The sequence below is a fragment of the Aquarana catesbeiana genome, linkage group LG06 (genome assembly GCF_042186555.1).
Source record: "Aquarana catesbeiana isolate 2022-GZ linkage group LG06, ASM4218655v1, whole genome shotgun sequence".
Lineage (NCBI taxonomy): Eukaryota > Metazoa > Chordata > Amphibia > Anura > Ranidae > Aquarana > Aquarana catesbeiana.
In genome coordinates this window covers 248,964,291-248,986,069 of record NC_133329.1, presented here as the reverse complement: position 1 = coordinate 248,986,069, position 21,779 = coordinate 248,964,291, and the positions used below count along the sequence as shown (strand labels likewise).

Genomic DNA, 21,779 nt, shown 5'->3' with positions numbered 1-21,779 from the left:
TTTCTCATCAGACTAGACCATGTCAGAGACCTTGCTACACTCAATAATACCAAATTTCATTTTATTTTACCATAACTTCATACATTGTTGTGCTATGTATGTATTTCACTGTGCAGCACTCCACAACGCGTCTGATACAGATGTTTTCACACAGATTAAGGCCACACAGCGCATGTGCACAAATTTCCAGTCCTTGTGGCTCGGCGAGGACCACGTGACCACCATACACAGAGGGCGGGGCATTGCCATACAGTCCACGACCCTACGGAGAAGAGGCGCAGGCGCAGTCAGTTCGGTATTTACCAACGGAAGCAGCAAAGCCTTGTCGTAGTACAGGCCGCAGACAACATGGCGAAGATCGCAAAAACACACGAAGGTATGTGGAATGGACGCGGGGAGGATTCCGTGACTGGAATATAGAGTTCTGTGCTTTGTGTGTAATCTGGCGGGCTTACTGCGAAGGTTTCCTATGAGCGGGCCCGTCGCGCTCCTACAATGGCGCCGCAGCTGTGTATTGAAGGGGGGTGGAGGACGTATTGGAGGCTGGTGTAGTGGTCGTGTCTGTGTGTAGCGTGGACGTGTCTGTCTGTGTGTGGGTGAGGAGAGCTGTGTCCTAAGGCCTTTGTCTCCACATCGGCCACTAGTCGGTGTGTGTCCATCCCTCTTCCTCCAGAGGCCGAGCACACACCATGTCCCCAATGTAGTGCTCACCTCACAAGTGTTTTCTCAGATCACAGCCAACTGCTAATCAACCAGACTATACGCCGAGATCTCCCCCATTATTATCAACAGCTCCTACAACCAGAGAAATCGTCTTCTATTAGTGTGGGAGAGAGTTCAGCTTCTCTCAGGTGTCTGTGACCCCACTGGGTAGATTGATTCTCACTTCCTGTCAGGGAGAAAACTTACTGCACAGAGAATATCCAATAAAACTTAGTCTGGATTTAATAAAGGGGTCTGTGCACCTTGGAAGTTCCCCAGAGCTTATTGAATGTGATGAAGCTTCACTTTGTAATGAATACCCCATCCAATACAAGGGAAAAAAACAGTATTTTTGCTTGCATGTGATTGGATGATGGAAGTCAGCGGAGCGTCGCCACAGTCGCTAAACTAGGGAAAATTAGTGTGATTGTATTTGCAAAGTGCTCCATGTATTTACCTTTTTTAGGCCTGGTTCACAACTATGCGTTTTTCAGTCTTGCAAGAACATTCTACAGTCCATTTATCATGTTTTTCTATATATCATAGTTACATCCTACAGCAGTTGCATCTTTGGTTCCATAGACTTCAATAAAAACGTATCAAAAACGCGGCGTTTGCATTTTTGATGCATTTGTACTGCATAACAGACCCCTCCCAAAAACACATCAGAGGTGCGTGTGAAAAATGTCAAATGCACCGGAAAAAATGCATCGACTGCAATCTGCATGGGTGTAAACCAGGCCTAAGGAAATCCACCCCAATGGTGTTTGTTGTTTTTTGTTTTTTTTTTTGTGTGTGTATGTTTTGTCCTGGCTTGAGGTTTTCCATGTTTGAGTGTTTTGTGTTAACCAATGGAAAGCTTGTTTGGGGACAATGGTGGTTGGGCTTAGCTCAGGTGTAAATGTAAGGCTTTTTCAGGTAACTTGGAAGCTTCTTTGTGTGTTTTTGTCACCCCCCCCCGACGTGTGTTTTTGTACATGTATGGACTGTCAGGCGTTTTTGTTTTGGGGAAGAAAGTTGTTCAGGTGCAAACCGATGCATAACTTGTATGGCAAGTTTACAGCCGCTTCCATTGAAGTCTGTGAAGCCAAAAATGAACCCCCCCCCAAATCAAAAAAATAATACTCTCATGTAACTGACTCAGCATAGAAATATAAATGCATGCAACAAAACACACAGGTGTGAATGGTGACTTAAAGCAGAGTTTGACCCAAAAGTGGAACTTCCGCTCAGTTCTCACAGCTCCCTTAGCGGAGAGTTGGTGACTGTCATTCATTGCTGTCTGCTCTGCCCCTCCAGCACTCACTGGAACGCTTGGTTGTGCAGGGGTTGGGAGCCAAGTGCTGGTCCAGGCATGGGGCGAATCTTGACCATATGGTCACGGTCTGTCCTGAGCCTGGACCAGATCTGTGATGTCAGCCTACAGGGTTAGCATCAGGGGCGATCAAAGGATTACCAGTGTGCCTAGTCTGTGCCCACTCACTGTGGGGGAGGTACGTTGACTAGGGGAAGGCAAAGATCCATATTCCTGCTTTGCGGGAACACAGGATCAATACCTTCCCTTCTGACAGATCGGCACTCTGCTTTGTGTACATAGGCAGATTGTCATTTTGCCTTTGTAACCAGCAGGTGTCCACCAGTGTTGCCAACCTGCCTGAAATTTACTGACATGGCACCCAAAATTTACTGGCACAGCCACGTTTTTACTGGCATTTTCAAAAGTTACAAAATTACAGTTTTAAGTGCAAATTTAAGCAACAAACAAGTACAATATGTAATTAGCAATGTGATTTAAGTAGATGTTAAGGAAAACATTTCTTATTATTTTCAATATAGTAAGTAGCTCAGGAACAGGACTCAGGAGGGCAAGAAACTAGAACGGGCAGGCTCACAGACATGAAATTGACTCTCTCAGTGACACTGACAGCAGTTTGCAGCAGTACAGTTGATACCTCACCGACACAACACGTCCACTCCAGTCCAAACAGTGTTAACAGTCCGGCTCTAGGCTTGCCTTGCTCCTGTCCCCGTAGACGAGGCCTGGCCAATCTGCTCCTCTGCACTATGACATCACAGGATACGTTCAGGCACCGCCTCTGCCAAACCCGCTCCTGCTGGCACCCAAACACACTAACAGGCACTTGGATGGTATTAGCCAGGCGTCGCAGCCATATATTTTACTGGAAACCTCTTCCTGTCACTGTCATTAACTGACAGGAGAACAGTGGCAGTTTTTTTTTTACTGGCTGTCAGTAAAAATATTGACGGTTGGCAACACTGGTGCTGACGGAAATCAAGTCTGCGGTACCTGCCGCAGGGCTCCCACTGTATGGGATCACAGCGGGTCGTGGCCGGTACGCGCCCCAGAAGTGTCAGATCATGTACTAGGTGCGTGCTATGGTGCAGAACAGCCGCCCTACCGCAGTATATCTATGGTGGGTGGTCGTGAAGCGATTAAAGGGGTTATAAACCCTCGCCGTTTTTCACCTCAATGCATTCTATGCATTGAGGTGAAAAACCTATTGTAGTGCACCCGCCCCCCCCAGCTCCCCCGTTGTACTCACGCTGGAGACGCGCACACCCTCTCTGGCCGGTGTCTCGGCTCTTGTTTGAATAGATTGATGGCAGCGCAGCCATTGGCTCCCGCTGCTGTCAATCAAATCCAATGACACTTAGCCGAGTCCTGCTGTCTGTCTGTGGACGCAGCAGCAGGGCACGGAAGCGTGCCTGCATGGGTGTCCACGAAGGAGAGCGATTCTCCGATGGGGCACTTGAGAAGAGGAGGAGCCAGGAGCGCTTCGGAGGGGCCACTTTGTGCAAAACCAACTGCACACGGAGGCAAGTTTGACATGTTTATTTTATTTAATTTTTTTTAAGCCGAACTTTTACAACCACTTTAAACCCCATTATACGTTTTGCTATGCCTCCTGTGTATGGGGATACCACATATGTGAGACTTTTTCGCAGTTTAGATACATAGATTGGCTCAATCTTAGGAGAACCTTTTATGCATTCCAATTACAACTAAAAAAAACTTACAATGCCTCTTACTAAATTCTTCGGGGTGTCTACTTGCCAAAAAAATGGTTATTTTTGGGGGGTATTTGTACTGTCCTGGCATTTTAGGGCCTCAAGAAATGAGATAGGCTGTCAGGATTGATCAATTTTCAAATATACTGCATATACAGTAGTTTGTGGTCTCTATAACTTTCACACAGACTAAATAATATAGGGCTGAAACAACACATAGTTGTCCACAATTTTCATAATCGATTAATCGGCCTGCATACAGAATGCATTATTTGTTTACATATCAGGAAATACAGTGCAGCACACATACAGCTCAGTACACTATCCATACATGTCAGCAAGTGCCTTAGAACTTGTGAATGAGGAGCAATGCCTCATGGGACAACATGTAGTCCTGGGCAGGAAGTGAGTGGTTTTAAAGTCAAGTGTTTTTACCTTGCTATAGGGGTACTCTATACCAGTGGTTCTCAATCCTGTCCTCAAGTACCCCCAACGGGCCATGTTTGCAAGGTTTCCTTTATCTTGCACAGGTGCTCTAAATCAGGGTCAATGGATTGATATTTTTGACGACAGCTATTTTATCTAAGAGAAATTCCCAAAACATGGCCTGTTTGGGTAGTTGAGGACAAGGTTGAGAACCACTGCTCTATAGCTTGCTTTTGGGGCACTCTGAAGGCAGGAGGAGTCAGAAGCGTCGGTGGGGGACCACAGAAGAGGAGCATCGGGGCTGCTCTGTGCAAAACCATTATTGTTGTGTTCTTAGTATTTGGCTGAAGCCATTTATTTACTCCTTTTCAATCATAATGGCAACAGAAACTAACCAAATTATTCTGATCAAAAGTTTACATACCCTGGTGATTTTAGCCTGATAACATGCACACGAGTTGACACAAAGGGGTTTGAATGGGTATTAAAGGTAACCATCCTCACCTGTGATCTGTTTGCTTGTAATTAGTGTGTGTGTATAGAAGGTCGGTGAGTTCCTGGACTTCTGACAGACCCTTGCATCTTTCATCCAGTGCTGCACTGACATTTCTGGATTCTGAGTCATGGGGAAAGCAAAATAATTGTCAGAGGACCTGCGGGAAAAGGTATTTGAACTGTATAAAGCAGGGAATGGATATAAAAAGATATCCAAGGAATTGAGAATGCCAATCAGCAGTGTTCAAACTCTAATCAAGAAGTGGAAAATGGGGGGTTCTGTTGAAACCAAACCATGGTCAGGTAGACAAACTAAAATTTCGGCCACAACTGCCTGGAAAATTGTTTGCGATGCAAAGAAAAACCCACAAATAACTTCAGGTAAAATACAGGACTCTCTGAAAAATGTGATGTGGCTGTTTCATGATGCACAATAAGGAGGCACTTGAAGAAAGATGGACTGCATGGTCGAGTCGTCAGAAGAAAACCATTACTAAGCAATGCCACAAAAGCACAGGAAATTTGGTCAAAATTGATGGCAAGATGAATGCAGTATGTTATCAATACTGGAGGAACATTTGCATTCATCAGCCAGGAAGCTGCGCATGGGACGTACTTGGACATAGCAACATGACAATGATCCAGAACACAAGACTGAGTTGACATGTCATTGGCTACAGCAGAATAAAATGAAGGTTCTGTCTCCTGACCTTTAATATCATTGAGCCACTCTGGGGAGATCTCAAACATGCAGTTCATGCAAGACAGTCCAATAATTTACAGGAACTGGATGCTTTTTACCAAGGGAAATGGGCAGCTTTACCATCCGAGAAGATAAAGAGCCTCATCCACAAATACCACAAAAGACTTCAAGCTGTCATTGATGTTAAAGGGGGCAATACACGATATTAAGAACTGAGGTGTGTAAACTTTTGATCAGGGTCATTTGGGCAGTTTCTGTTGCCATTATGATTTAAAGGGTAAACACAGTTGATAAATGGCTTCAGCCAAGCACTAACCATGAGTGAAAAATTTTTTTGTTCATATTCTCTGAAAAATGGCCAAGAAATCATAAATTCTGCCAGGGTATGTAAACTTATGAGCACAAATGTACTTCAATGGAGAAGCTGCAGAAAAGCATGTTGTGGGTTTTTGCAGCAATTTTTTTAATCTGCCCAACAATATTTGGCCAAAAAAAAGCATAAAAAATGCAAAACTCGTATCACAGCAAAATCACGTGTGCAAAAAGCACTGTAGAAACGGATCAAAAGAAAACTGCATAGGTGTGAACTAAGCTTTATGCTGGCCATACACGCATCAATTTTCAGACGAGAATATTCATATGATATAGTATTGTACATTCACTGAATGAAAGAATGGAATTTGAAAAGTCACTACCTTTTAAACATTCAGTTTTAAAATGAATGTCATTTCTGAATGAAAAGCTGAGTTAGACTTGCGGGTAACGCTTTTTCTGAGAGTTTTCCAGGGCAGCCCATGAGACCTGGGGCTCGTCCTACCATACCAGGACAGGAAACGTGTTAACCCCCATCAGATTAAAGGGCGGTCCTCCAGGCCCCATGTCAGTATTCTCAAGAACCGTAGGACATCCCTGTAAAACATATGCATAATACACATAACTTCAAGACAAAACCGGGTGGGAATATGGCCTGGAAGACTGTCAGGAAAGGAGTTACCGGTAAGTCTAACTTAGCTTTTCTCTAAGCATCTTCCAGGACAGCCCATGAGATGATGAGCCAGAACTTACCAGTCTAGGGAGGGACAACTGCCTGAAGGACCTTACGACCAAACAGCTGCTCCTGAGCAGATAGGAGATCCAGGCTATAATGTTTAATGAGGGTCAGAAAAGTGAACCATGTGGCAGCCCTGCAAATTTGTTCCGGTGAGGCTCCAGCCCTCTCAGCCCAAGACGCAGATAAGGCTCTTGTTGAGTGCAGAGTGACAAAAGGCGAGGAACTTCCCTCATTTTGTAAGTTTCAGAAATAGTTTGCTTTATCCATTTAGCCAAGGTGGCTTTAGGTGCACTCTTTCCCTTGTGTGTTCCTGAAAAGAGGACAAACAAGGCGTCTGTTTTTCTAAAGGTCTTGGTGAACTTAAGGTAGACGAGAAGAATTCTTCTCACGTCTAAAAAAAACTATTTTCTTTCTTGGTCACCCTTTGGTGAGCTACAAAAGGTTGGCAGTACAATGTCCTGGGATCTGTTGAATGTACTGGCCACTTTAGGCAGAAATCCTGGATCAGTTTTCAAACAACCCAATCCTCAAATTGTGAGGAGAGGCTCCCTCACTGATGGGGCCTGCTACGAGCGGAGGTAATTGCCATAAGAAAAATAGATTTTAAGGTAAGTAACTTATCTGAAATATCCTCTAGGGGCTCAAAAAGGGATTTCTACCAGAGTTTGAAGCACCAAGGACAGGTCCCAGGTTGGACAACTTCTAACCACTACTGGCCTGGACCTAGAAATTGATTTGAAGAATCTAGCTGTAGTGGGATTTTCCAAGAGAAAAAAAAATGGAGCAAAACATTGATAGCTGCCGTCTGTACTTATATATAATATAATGGCTCTAGTGACTGGTTTTCTGCAATTTACCTTTTACTACTTTTGTCAGAGAACCCCCTGGGCGCTTAGCTTTTCAGATACCAGGCCGTCAAGCTTAAGGAAACAACCTGTGGGTGTGACACTGGACCCTGCGATAAGTCTTCTTTCTTCGGAAGACTCAGTGGAGGCTCTGAGACCAGAGTCTGTAACAGGGAAAACCATGGCCTCTTGGGCCAGAAAGGGGCTATTGGGATGAGATCTGTTTCTTCTAGAAGAAACTTCTGGAATTAGCCTGATCGGGAAGGCGTAACAGAGGTCGAATGGCTATGGATTCGCCAGAGCATCGATTTCCCCCCCCCCCCCCAATGATCGATCCGCTGGATTCAGAGAAAAGTACTTCTCTGTCTTGCGATTGTTCTGATCTGCGAACAGGTCCGCTTCGGGACATCCCCATCTGTCGGTGAGACCCGCAAAGATTTTGGGATGAAGGGACCAATAGTCTTGACATACCCGGTAGCAGCTGAGATAATCTGCCGGACAGTTTTGTGTCCCCTTCAGGTGCACTGCTGTAATTGAGGCTAGATTCCCTTCTGCCCATGATAAAATCTCCTGGGCGATAGATTGAAGTACCCAACTCCTCGTACCTCCCTGTTTGAGGTACGCAACCGTAGCGATATTGTCGGAAAGAATTTGGAGATTTCCGTCTGAAATGCCTGCAAGGCTCTCGGAACCGCTAGAAGCTCTCTCTGATTCGATGAAGCTCATGCTTCCCTTGAGGACCATTCTTCCTGTGCCATTGTGTTGCTGAGGTGGGCTCCCTATCTCCAGGAACTTGCATCTGTTGTGATCCTCTGGGATATAGGAATGGACCATGGTAGACCTCTTGTTTGGTGCATCCTCCACAAGCTTCTTTTTACCCTGGGGGGGTGTAACAAGTCCCTTGATTCCAGGGAACTTGCGTCCCTGTCCCTTAGTAGAAACAGCTGTAATGGGCGTTGATGAAATCTTGTCCATGGCACTGCGGGAAAGCAAGAGGTCATTAGACCCACTGTTCTTGAAACCCCTCTCAGAGAGACCGATTGGTCTGTAAGGCTGACATTGTTTGCATCATTCTTGAGACCTTCTGCAGGAGAAAAACTTTTTGGTCTACTGAGTAAAATTTGTACCCCATATATAACACTTTCTGGGCTGGAATTAAGAAAGACTTCTCTTTGTTTATTAACCAACCTAGAGACCGAAGAAAGTCCTGTATATACTTTTGGTATGACCCCGCCACCACTAGGAGGTTGTGCAGGTAAGGGGTAATAGTTATCGCCTGTAACCTTAGCGAAGCCAGTGCCTCCCCCAACACCTTTTGTAAAAATGCGTGGGGGCTGAGGACAGACCGAAGGGGAGGGCTTGAAATTGAAAGTCCCGAATCTCTGTTCCCATCTTGACCGCTAGTCTCAAGAATGTTTGGAGGCCTGGATGAATAGGGATGTGCAGATAAGCATCCCTCAAATCCAGAGTGGCCGTAAAGCAGGCTTTTGATTGAGAACACCGTCTCCATACGAAAGTGCTTGTACCCGATTGAACGATTTAGAGTCCAGAGGATCAGGATAAGCCGATATTTTCCTGATGGCTTTCTGACAAATATATGGGTATAAAATCCCTTGCCCTGATCCGTCCGGGGAACCGGGATCAGGGCCTTTTTGATCTAACAAGTCTCCAATTTGGAGACCCAGGGCCCTTGCTTTTACCTGATCTTGGGGATGGAATGTGACCAATAATCGATCTGGTGGCTAGCAAAATTCCAGCCTGTACCCATTGGTCACTAGGTCCAGGATGAATGGACTTGAGGTAACTGCTGCCCACTGTGGGAGAAAGGCCCTCAATCTTCCTCCTACTGGGAGACATGAGTAACTGTGGCTTGGCAGGTTGTTGAGGAGGGTTAAACAAGACTGCTACCTCTGCCCTTGTGCCCTGTCCAATGTGTTTTTTGGGCCTATTGTCCCTTTCTCTAGGACCTTGCTGCCTACTTTGGTCACTAAATTTTTTTTTTTTTTTTTTTTTTTTTTCCTGGCTGTCCGTTTTTTTTTTTTCCAATTCTCTGGAAAGGCCTTTTTTCTATCTGCCGTGTGTTCCTGGGCCAAGAAGATGCTTGCCTGTTAAGGGAAGACCACATAGACGCAACTTTGAGGCAGCGTCGCCTGACCAGGTTTTAAGCCATATTAAGTTGAATTCACTAAGGCTGAGGTCCTCTGCAGAATAATCGGCCAAGAACCCCACTGCACGAAAGAGGAGAGGGAAAGATTTCACAATCTGCTCTCTAGAGATACCTACCAACAAATGTGTTTGTATTTGTGTCAACCATACTTCTAAATTTCTGGCTACACTAGTGGCGGCCAGAGCTGTTTAGGATTCCCAATGGCTGAGTCCCAGGCTCTGTGAAGAAGTATATCTCCTCTTTTATCCATCGGATCTCTGATGACATGGGCACGCTTAAACTCTAGGTCCGAGATTTTTTGAAACTTTTGAAAGAGATGCGTCTAACTTAGGATTTTTGTTCTGCGCTGTGTCCTCTTCAAATGGAAACCTTCTTTTTAGGTTACCGGAAAAGAGGTTTTCGCTCTGGATTTTCCCACTGCAGCTTGATAGTATCAAGAAGGGAACGATGCACGAAAAAAACTCTAGCTTTTTTTTCCCTATGCAAATTCTTGTACATAAAATCATGTTTAGACAATTGTACCTTCTCCTTTTCTATATCAAGTGTCGCATAGATAGCCTTTAGGTCATCTACATCTTCCAGTGATGACTTCTACCTCGAGACCCTTGCGGATTCTCTATGCCTGGGCCCTGTATCTGACCCTGATTCTTCCAAAGAAGAATGGGCAGATCTGGCTTCAGCCTCAGAGTCTTCACTCTCCGCACTCCGCTGTGGAGCGCTAGGACCGGCTGAAGTCCTAACTGGAGATGGACCCTCTGGGGGGGGACTTGAATCTTGTCAAATTTTTTTAAATGAACTAGACGTAAGCTCATCTTTAACAGAAGTCAGCATTTTCTGACAGACAACCGGGTCATCCTTAACTAGGCTGTCTATACAGGTGTGGCAAACTGCTTTGCTCAATGAGTAGCTCAGTTTGTTTCCGCAAAGCGCACATTTCCTTTTTTGGTGGCTGCGCTCAGGCCTTGTCCCGAGTCTTGGCCTGCAAGAGAACAAATTACCCCAATAAATTTTACGCCACATACACTCCATAAAACCCCATGCAGGAGAAAAGGAAAATGTGCCCCCCTTCACCTAGTCCCTATTGGTTAAAAGGGGGAGAACACTCGCAGGATGTGCAAGTAAAATACACTTCAGGTTTACCTGTGAGGTGCTGGTGTTAGGGCCTGCTTCCGCTGCCTGTGCAGGTATCCATCCCGCCCCTGTAGTGGTCTGCTGCCTCTGCTGGGTTTCACTGTTTTAAAAACCAGCAGTATCCCTGTTCGCGCCATTTAGAGACTGGTACTAGCGTTTTCCAGCGCCCGCTGATGTCGCACGCCCCGCAAGTGATCCCGCCGGGTACTTCCTGTGGGCCAGTTTGGAACGCAAGTTTTGCCCCTCCAAGTGCGGAGCTTCCTCTCTTCCGACTAAGAAAATTCAGGAAAGATCTACTAGAACAGCTGAACTTTATTTGGGGTTAATCAGAGGCACTTTAAAAAATGGCAGGTGTGTACTAGAAGTGCTCAAATCACAGCATCGATGCATAGCGATTCGAGTGTCCCCGATGCGGCATTGATGCATACACCTGGTAAAATGGATTGGCGGGTGACGTCATCCCGACTTGCCCCACCACTCCCTTCGAGCGTATAGTTGTTTAAAATAACTGTTTTGTTCCCATGTTACAATGCATTAAGTGCCCCACTGTATGTTTTTAAAAATATATGGAGCTACATACCACATTTCTCAGTGTGTGTACACACCACTCATGTGACTGCCCGGCCTGCCTCTCTCCTCTCGCACCTTTCTCCTGGTGTATGTAGAGTACAAACTCATATGTACTCTACTTACTGCTGTTAAAATAACTGTTTTAATAAATCCTGTGTTACAATCCATTAAGTGCCCCACTGTATGTGCTTTTAAAAAAAATGGAGCTACATAAAGCATATCTCAGTGTGTGTACATGCCGCTCATGTGACTGCCTGGCCCGCCTCTCTCCTGATGTCAGCGGAGAATTTTCAGCCCTGCCTGCTGACTGTAGCTATCAGATGAGAGGTGGGCGGGCTGAGAATTCCCCGCTGACGTCTGAGAGGCGGGCCGGGCAGTCACATAAGCGGCATGTACACACACTGAGAAATGCTCCATATTTTTTAAAAAGTACATACAGTGGGGCACTTAATGGATTGTAACACAGGATTTATTAAAACAGTTATTTTAACAGCAGTAAAAGTACATATGAGCTTGTACACGCTCTGTGCCACATTCCACTGTGTTAACTCCTAGTGTGCTGGAAGGTGCAAATGGGGAAGCCCAGGGGAACTGTCAGCAGAGACAGTACAGTGAACTTCACAGGGCTGTTTATAAGCTGTGGATTGTAATCCCTCCTGACCTCCCAGCAGCAGTGTGTGTGAATGCCTGTACCCTTTAGTGCACTTTTTAAGTGAGATTATTTTTACCTGTCAACTATTTTTACCCCCCCCCCTCCCCCCCAAAAAAAAAGACATGCCAGTTGTGGCATGTAAGGGGGGCCAGGACTCAGTGGAAGTTTCACTTTTGGGTGGAACGCCACTTTAATAAAATGTTTATACAGAAAGCCCTTTCACATCCCCAACCCTGGACTCGAGGAGGAGACCATCGCACCCCTAACCCTGCCATGTACACGGCACAGGGGATCCTCTACTTCCTGATATTTCTCACCTGCAGGACTCTGATAACTATTTTAACACCCTAATTCTTCTTCCATCCTTCAGTTCCCCCCCATAGGTGTTTTGCCCTGCTGTGTATTGCAACGGCAGGAATCTATTTGAGAGGGAATAGGGTCCCCTGGACCCTATTCCCTCTCAAATGCTACGGTCACCCTCTGACCCCATCCTACACTCTCTAACCCACATCTTCAATCTCTCCCTCACCTCTGGCATCTTCCCCGACGCTCTACAACATGCACTGGTCACCCCCATACTCAAAAAGCCGTTCTTTGACCCTACCAATCTTAACAACCTACGCCCTATCTCCTTGCTCCCCTTTTCCTCTAAACTCCTTGAACGCCTGGTTTACAACCAACTAAGTGACCACCTCATTAAAAACAACCTTCTTGATCCCCTTCAATCTGGATTCCGCCCTCAACACTCCACAGAAACTGCTCTTTTAAAACTCACAAATGACCTACTAACTGCAAAAACCAATGGACACTATTCTGTACTCCTACTTCTGGATCTTTCAGCTGCCTTTGACACGGTTGACCACCCCCTCCTCCTCAAAAAACTTTACTCCCTCGGTCTCCGTGACTGTGCTCTTCAGTGGCTCTCATCCTACCTATCCCAACGCACCTTCAGTGTCACTTACAATTCTACTTCCTCCACTCCTCTTCCCTTCTCTGTCGGGGTCCCCCAAGGTTCTGTTCTTGGACCTCTTTTATTTTCAATCTACACCTCTTCCCTGGGTCAGCTGATAGCCTCTCACGGCTGTCAATATCATTTCTATGCTGATGACACGCAAATCTATCTCTCCACCCCTCAACTCACTCCATCAGTCTCTTCACGCATCACTAACTTACTAACCGACATATCTGTATGGATGTCACACCACTTCCTCAAACTCAACTTGTCCAAAACTGAGCTTATAATATTTCCTCCCCCACGTGCCTCTTCCCTTGACTTCTCTGTCAAGAGCAATGGCACAACCATCCACCCGTCCCCACATGTCAGGGTGCTAGGTGTTATCCTGGATTCTGAACTCTCCTTTCAGCCCCACATCCAATCACTTTCCAAAGCTTGCCGCCTCAACCTACGCAACATCTCTAAACTTCGTCCCTTTCTAACCAATGAAACCACAAAGCTCCTGATTCACTCCCTGGTTATCTCTCGCCTTGACTACTGCAACTCACTCCTCATTGGCTTACCTTTAAACAGACTATCCCCCCTGCAGTCCATCATGAATGCTGCTGCCAGACTTATCCACCTTACAAACCGCTCAGTGTCTGCTACCCCTCTCTGCCAATCCCTCCATTGGCTGCCACTCGCCCAACGAATTAAATTAAAAATACTAACAATAAGTTAAAAAGCCATCCACAACTCTGCCCCCAGCTACATCACTAACCTAGTCTCAAAATACCAACCTAATCGCCATCTCCGTTCCTCCCAAGACCTCCTGCTCTCTAGCTCCCTCATCACCTCCTCCCATATCCGCCTCCGGGACTTCTCCCGAGCCTCGCCCATCCTCTGGAATTCCCTACCCCAATCTGTCAGACTGTCTCCAAATTTATCCACTTTTAGGCGATCCCTGAAAACTTTCCTCTTCAGAGAAGCCTATCCTGCCTCCATCTAATAACTGCACTATTTTCTCCATTAGCTCATCCCCCACAGCTATTACCCTTTTGTATAACTTGACCCTCCCTCCTAGATTGTAAGCTCTAACTAGCAGGGCCCTCTGATTCCTCCTGTATTGAATTGTATTGTACTTGTATTGTCTGCCCTAATGTTGTAAAGCGCTGCGTAAACTGTCGGCGCTATATAAATCCTGTATAATAATAATAATTCCTGCCACTGTGTTTGAGATCTGTGAGTGGTTAGCTGTGGCTGCCGAGCCCGTACACTACAATGACAGGTTGTTGGCGGCCGCAACTATTTGTATTCGTGGTTTACACAAGCCAGTGATTGCCTGTGATTGCTGTTGCATGCACTGTAATTTGAATTGTTAAATGTTAACTTTATTTAATGCTTTTATATGCTATTACATTCTTATCTTCAGATATTGAAGCACAGATCATTGAAATTCAAGGAAAGAAGGCAGCACTCGATGAAACCCAAGGAGTTGGACTTGATTCAACAGGTTACTTTGACCGGGATATATATGGTGGAAGTGACAGTAGATTTTCAGGATATCTGACATCTATAGCAACAAATGAGCAAGAAGATGTAAGTGGTGTTTTTTTTTTTTTCCTTTGTAAAATTGACATCCTGTAATCTGAGCTTTGAGGGAGCTTACTGCTGGGTTCACACCATCACCGCATCCGTCTCACCTCAGGGGTCACAGCAGTGCGTCCTGGTCCACCGTTTCAGGTCTGATTTCAGCCAGACTTTTGGGCTGAATTTGGACCGGAAACAGACCAAAAGACGCACATCATTTTTGTGCAAAACGGACCGGACCTGCTGTGGAGATATGTGAACCGGCTCCATAGAGATCCGGTCAAAATCTCGTTCTATTGCGAATTGGATGCGGGGAACCTGTGATGGTGTGAATCCAGCCTCAAACCACATTTATCGTTTGTTAAAAAAAAAAAAAAAATTCTCAGTGTACTTCTTTAGACACATAGGCATCACTCCCAATGCAAAGAGTGACTGACAATTTCATTTGCATTCATGAGAAAATGTTATAGTAACTTTATTTTATTTTTTTTTTAGCAGTCAGGATAGCAACCTGAGAGATGATTGGCTCTTTCTTAACGTGAACCAAAATAAGACAAACTGTTAAAACCCTCATCTAAATTATCAAATGTGCATCTACCCAGAACATTGATTTATACAGTTCTGGTTCTACCCAATGTCTTGCCTGCACAGTCTCCTGCAGGAAGTAGGTGGATTCCTCAATTTTAATTTTTTTTTTTCCCTCCCCATGTGCAGGGTGGATTTGAATTAAATCAACTCAATTTAAATCCTGATTTGAATCGCTAGTAAAAAGGCTTGATTTAAATCATAATTTTTAAAGAGCAACTGCCATCTCTGTCCCACAGCGGCTCCTGCTCTACCCTCTGTTGACTCACCGACAGTCCCATTCACTTTGGTGGGACGGCTGGTGATGTGGCAGTAACACAACAAGGTGAGAGACGTGGCGGCAGCAGGTGAGTGGATACCCACTAACAGGCGCTGCCATTAAGCGTCTGAAATGACAGGTGCTCTTTAAATGTAAGGACTCTTTTTCTTGCTGATAGAATTTTTAATATTTGCAAACAAAATGAAGGATAATAAGCGGTCAGGTTAGTAAAACAGTGACATCAGAACCGATTTTAGGTTAATAGGTTAATCGCACATAGTTGAACTACTCAAATTCTTTTATTTAATTAAAACAATAACATTCTATTACATATTCTTGTATTTGCTTAAACATCAATGTTTAGTAGCTGAAGTGCATAAACAAAATCTCTTTGGAAAAAACAAACAAACAAAAGACCCTAAACTGAATATAACAGCTGGGGCCACATGAAAAAAACTTCAAACATGGTCCTTTCATCTGGGCCACCAGGCCTTGCATCTTTGTTGCATTTTGCATGTATACCTGCTTTACCCATAGGTAGAGGAACTTCATTAAAATATTCCCAAACTCTGTCTCCTCTTTTTGTGGCCTGCTGCCATATTGCTCTTTTAAAGGATGTATAAAGCACTTCAAGCTATGTGCAGAAATATCACAAGGTTTATAAGCTGCTTGGGTTTCACTTTTTCATTTTTACTGCTTGCCCTTCCTCCTCACACTTAGAGCATGGTACAGGTGCATTTCTCTTCAAACAATCGTACAGTTTGTAGTGTACATATATTTGTAAAACAATGTTTTATCTCATAGTTACTATGAAATTGTGTGAATGCATCAATGCAGTGCATGTTCTCAGCTTGGATTCATTGAATGAGTTTACCAAAAATGCATATATTGCAGAATGTACAGCCTCATGCTACATAACTAAGCTCCATTTCATGCTGAATAAACTAAATGTTTACTGTATTTTAAATGGAAAACTATATCTTTAGATACGTATTATTTATTTTTTTTTTTTTCCCTCCCAAAAGCATTTTTCTCCCTTTGCCTTTTCAGGACAGCACCTTGGAGAGAGCGTAGATCTACCTCCTTAACAGCAAACACTGCATGACAACGGCCCTTTAAAATCGGCTGCTTCCACCATGCCATCAGTTTTAGTGTTTCCTCCACCATGGTGGAAGCGCTGCTGGGGAACCAGAGGGGCTGCACTCACTCCAAGGAGGGGATTTTGGCAGTACCCTTTTCTTTTTCTGTCATCAGCCCAGCTCCCTCCTGCATGAGAGGGGGGTTGCTCTGGTGCCCGTTCCTTTGCCGGTTCACAGGAGTAAGGGGGGTGCCGTGGGTGTGCTCAGATGGAGTGTCCATGCAAGGTCTCCGCATGTCGGCGCGGAGTCCTGGATGGCGGGGGCGGAGACTTCCAGCGGGGCATAGCAGCATGTGGTTCCGGCTGCTGGAAAGCAGGAGGAAGGGGTGGGTCATCTGGCCAGGACTTCCTTCTGCTCCTGAGCGATGGACGCCAGGAGCTTCATTTAAAGAGCACACAGGCTGCTGCAGCGTTTGTATTGAGGAGTCAGCCGTCGGCAGCGTTGACGGATGCAGGTGCCCAGGTGCCCAGGTTCCCAGGTTCCCGGCCAGACCCAGATAGGAGATTTGCAGAGGCACTTCCTTTTTCCTTTCTTCACTAGGTGGTTGGTTGTTTGGTGTGATGGTTGGAGCCTGCAGCTGTCTGCTAGGATGACACGTTCCGTTAGCAGTTCAGCATGGAGAGAGACTCTGGGGCACGGTGGGGGGTATGCTTTGGGCACTGTGTTTCTTGTCTCTCTGTTGCAGTGGTATCTTGCCCTAATAGAGGTATGGGGTTTTTTTTTTCCTGTCTTACAGAAAGCCACCGCCAAAACAGAGAACTGCAGGAAGAAAATGCCCTTCATGCAAAAACCCATTAAGGGACTCGTGGGCCAAACCGCTTTGCAGATCTTGCATCGCTGGTTTAGTAAGGGAAGTGTCCATGCAGGAGTGTAAGGAGCTCTTTCCCTCAGTGAGAAAGGAATTAGCAGAGACCCTAGGGACAGTGCGTTCCCTTATGAGGAAACGGGGCCAGAGTTCCAGCCAGGAACAGAGCTCTCAGTCCAGTCTTCCCCCTACCACTTAAAGACTAATTGAAAGTGAGAGGAAGAGAGAGAGTATTTCCCTCTCAACAATTGACTGAGGAAGATGGAGGGGAAGGGGAAACGAGAACATGCAGATATAAACTAACGCTAGAAGTGGTGGGTGACTTGCTAAAAGTGGTCTATACCACTTTGGAAATTCAAGAAGAGAAAGCCCAGCTGTCAATACATGACAAAATGTATCAGGGGCTAGAGGAGACAAAAAAAAAAAAAGGAAAGGAGGGCGCACAACCCCCCGCGCGTGCGGGCCGCGCACTCGCAGCAGGCAGACGAACATTTAGGCCGAGGCCATGGCCTACTAGGCTTCGAGGCAGCACTGTGGGGGCTCAGAGGGCTCAGTTGATGGCCCCTTCTGAGTTTTTTTGTGGTGGCGCTTAGGCATAAAGCCTAGTAAAGAGCGCCCTCCCGTCTCAAACCTTTGCAGGGGTTGGTGGCCACGCCCCCTCTCCTGTCAGGAAGTGAGGATGATTCCTCCAACTGCAGTGGTGCATGAGAAGGCGCTGGTTGTACATCTTATTACATCTTGCGTGGCGAAAGCGTTCCCTTCTCCCTCTTATTTTGCCAAATTTCTCCATGAAGACTGGGATTGTCCAAGGTGCCCCTTTGTGCTTCCAAAAACGCTTGCCGTGAGGTACCCCTTTTAAGGAGTCCCTGAGACTGTTCCACAAGTAGTGGACCCCCCTGTCTCTAGGCTGCTCAAGGCAACCATGATTCCAATAGAGGAATCTCTGGCTTCTAAAGATACAGCTGACATACCTGGAGGGGGAGCAGAATCCCCCTGCCTTTGCTGCATTGGTGGATCTGTTGGTCTAGGCGCTGCAATTTGCTATGCCTCTTGGCCGCAGTTCCCCTGGTTGCTGAGCTCTGTTTCCGCAGTGGTGCTTAGACATGTATTGGGAAATTATGGGAATGGATAGACACACTGCTCCAGAACAAAAAGACAAGTAAGAATGAACAAACTGATATTGCCTTTGTAACCGGGTTTAACAGCCAGTTTAAAGAACTTTGAACGAATAGTGAAAAAATACTGGCCGATACTAAAAGAGGACCGGATTCTATCAAAAATTTTGCCCACACAACCTAAATTCTTGTATAGAAGGGCACCCAGTTTAAGAAACCATTTGGTACGCAATGCCATAGATCCACCTAGACCAATTAAAATCCTCCCCGATCTGAAAGGGTTCTTTAGATGTCAAAGATGTTTACCCTGTAAAGTCAGCAAAAAACAACCCAGAAAAAAGACTACATTTAAATAATTTACAGACCATAGAGAATATCATATCAAACAGTTGATTACATGCCGAAGTACACACGTCACATATATTATCGAATGCCTGTGCCACCTCCAATATGTGGGCAGAACCACCCGACCCCTTTTTGTTCGTGTAAGGGAACATATTAAGAACATAAGAAAGGGTTTCCCTAATCACAGCCTTTCCAAACACTTTGAGGTTCACCACCGAGACCCGAGTGGCCTCATTTTCTATGGAATTGATATGGTACCAGAACATTGGAGGGGGGGGGTAATAGGGAAACTTTAATTTCCAGGAATGAAACCAGCTGGATATACCAGCTGGGATCCCTTGCCCCCAAGGGACTTAACTTGGATATCGATTTGAACTGCTTTATAGCAAATCCATAGAGGCTGTAAGGTACTGAGTTAACGAGTTATGGTCACCCACTACACTTAAGTTAATCTAGGGTACACCCATTTTACCCCTATAGTGAAGGGACATATAAGGACCCCTATCCGCTTATATTAGTGGATAGCATGGGAGGGGAGAGTATGGAGGTACCATAGAGGGGAGGTACTATACTATGTTTCTCTCAGCATTAGGCATTATGATTACGATTAATGGTGAACAATAGGGAGAACTGAATTCCTTTGGATAGGTTCTACTGAAGGAGGGTCATCAGTAACTAGTTCCTATGTACTGGGTGTATAGTCAATATGGACTCTCTCTGTTTTATGATTATTACATTTTTTTGGTCTGACACCCTTATGGTACCACATCATATGGGTCACGGCCCCTCTAGTTGTTATATGGGGTGGGTGACATCCCCCTGGGGGGGGTCCCTTAAGGATGGCATTGTGCCTATGTTGTGGTCAGAGCCCGGTATATAGGGGTCCGATTAATTTTGGTTTGTCATTTATCCGGAGGGGTCCCCACGGGTACACATCTTTAGATATCATTACCATTTTAGTTTTACCTGAGGGAATCACCCGTCCTATCCCTTTGGTTTTAGTTTTTAACCTTTCATTAAATAATTTTTTTTTATTCTTTCCTTTTTACTATTTTTTAATTTTTTTTGTGTACCTTTTAGATTTACTGTCTACTGGTGCACCCATATGTTGTGGAATCATGAGGCAGCATGTGATTTACGTGCGGATTAATTTTATCTTGCCATGTTCTATCTTGCCGTGTTTAATACTGATGTCTGTCATACACATAGACTGGCGGCTCCGCTCTGCCCCACGGAGATGCTATTGTATGGCCGGCTGTGTATGGTATCGCTCCATCAGGGAGGAGGTACTACGGAGGCCGCCTGCCTATAAGAGATGTGGAGCGATGGCTACGCCTTTGATAACGTCCTATGACGAAACGCGTAAGGCAGAGCCATGCTTTCACGTCACACCCGGAACTCTCGGCTTTGGAAAGCAGGCTGGTGCGCACGCTACGGACAGCTTTTTACCCATAGCGCCCAGACACTCCTGCTTACTTGCAATTTGTGCCGGACGGGTTTTAGGTATGCTGTTTACAAATAAATCTTTTTACTACACTATGGGAGCCCTTTGTGTTTTTCGGTAACGAATGGGACGGTGTATGGAGGAGTACCCCGAGGCATCCTGGTCAGAATTCGAGCTGGGGAATCTTGATTTACAAGTGACGGCGGTGCAGACAATCACTATGGCTACCTAAAGAGGAAGACCATATCAGAGCCACTCACTGTCTACTACCCCTGCAGGGGTTATCCACTCCGGTGAGTGGGGACACATTGGGGGAGCACACAGTCACGATAATTGCTACACGCAGAAGTCACTGGAAGTCACATTTTGGAATTTTTTTTTCAAGTTTTTTTTAAATTTTTTTCATGTTTTGTTCTGAGGTCAAAGGAACTGCCTGAAGGGCTCAGAGACAGAACTGTGGCAAGGCACAGATCTGGCCAAGGTTACAACAAAAATTTCTGCTGCGCTTAAGGTTCCTAAGAGCACAGTGGACTCCATAATCCTTAAATGGAAGACGTTTGGGACAACCAGAACCCTTCCTAGAGCTGGCCGTCCGGCCAAACTGAGCGATCGGTGGAGAAGAGCGTTGGTGAGAGAGGTAAAGAAGAACCCAAAGATCACTGTGGCTGAGCTCCAGAGATGCAGTCGGGAGATGGGAGAAAGTTGTAGAAAGTCAACCATCACTGCAGCCCTCCACCAGTCGGGGCTTTATGGCAGAGTGGCCCGACGGAAGCCTCTCCTCAGTCCAAGACACATGAAAGCCCGCATGGAGTTTGCTAAAAAAAAAAAAAAAAAAAAACACCTGAAGGACTCCAAGATGGTGAGAAATAAGATTCTCTGGTGTGATGAGACCAAGATAGAACTTTTTGGCCTTAATTGTGTGGAGAAAACCAGGCACTGCTCATCACCTGTCCAATATAGTCCCAACAGTGAGGCATGGTGGTGGCAGCATCATGCTGTGGGATGTTTTTCAGCTTCAGGGACAGAACGACTGGTTGCAATCGAGGGAAAGATGAATTCGGCCATGTACAGGGATATCCTGGACGAAAACCTTCTCCAGAGTGCTCAGGACCTCCAGACTGGGCCGCAGGTTTACCTTCCAACAAGACAATGACCCTAATCACACAGCTAAAATAACGAAGGAGCGGCTTCACAACAACCCCGTGACTGTTCTTGAATGGCCCAGCCAGAGCTCTGACTTAAACCCAATTGAGCATCTCTGGAGAGACCTAAAAATGGCTGTCCACCAACGTTTACTATCCAACCTGACAGAACTGGAGAGGATCTGCAAGGAGGAATGGCAGAGGATCCCCAAATCCAGGTGTGAAAAACTTGTTGCATCTTTCCCAAAAAGGCTCATGGCTGTATTAGATCAAAAGGGTGCTTCTACTAAATACTGAGCAAAGGGTCTGAATACTTAGGACCATGTGATATTTCAGTTTTTTTTTTTTTTTTTTTTAATAAATCTGCAAAAATGTCAACAATTCTGTGTTTTTCTGTCAATATGGATTGCTGTGTATACATTAATGAGGAAAAAAATGAACTTAAATGATTTTAGCTCCGAATGTGGAAAGCGCATATAGCCTGGTGTGAGTCACCGGGCATTCACCCTCGTTCTTTCTCGGTGGCTCCGATTCCGACCTCCCTTCACGGGGTGTTGAGCAGGAATGGACCTCGAGTACCATCGAGGGCCAGGTGACATTGTGTTGCCTTGCTTGTGTCCCTGGTCAACACATCCTAAGGAATTTGCTT

At 45.5% G+C, this 21,779-nt stretch overlaps 1 protein-coding gene across 2 annotated transcripts in view; it reads left to right on the top strand.

The window, feature by feature from the left end:
- The first annotated feature begins 217 nt into the window (after nucleotides 1-217).
- Nucleotides 218-21,779, top strand: part of SF3B1 (splicing factor 3b subunit 1) — an 82,236-nt gene continuing 60,674 nt past the window's right edge. For both annotated transcript variants that reach the window (XM_073633153.1, XM_073633155.1), the window contains exons 1-2: nucleotides 218-376; nucleotides 14,139-14,305. In XM_073633153.1, coding sequence (XP_073489254.1) covers nucleotides 349-376; nucleotides 14,139-14,305 — 195 coding nt within the window. In that variant the 5' untranslated portion in view covers nucleotides 218-348. The remainder of the gene's footprint in view (nucleotides 377-14,138; nucleotides 14,306-21,779) is intronic.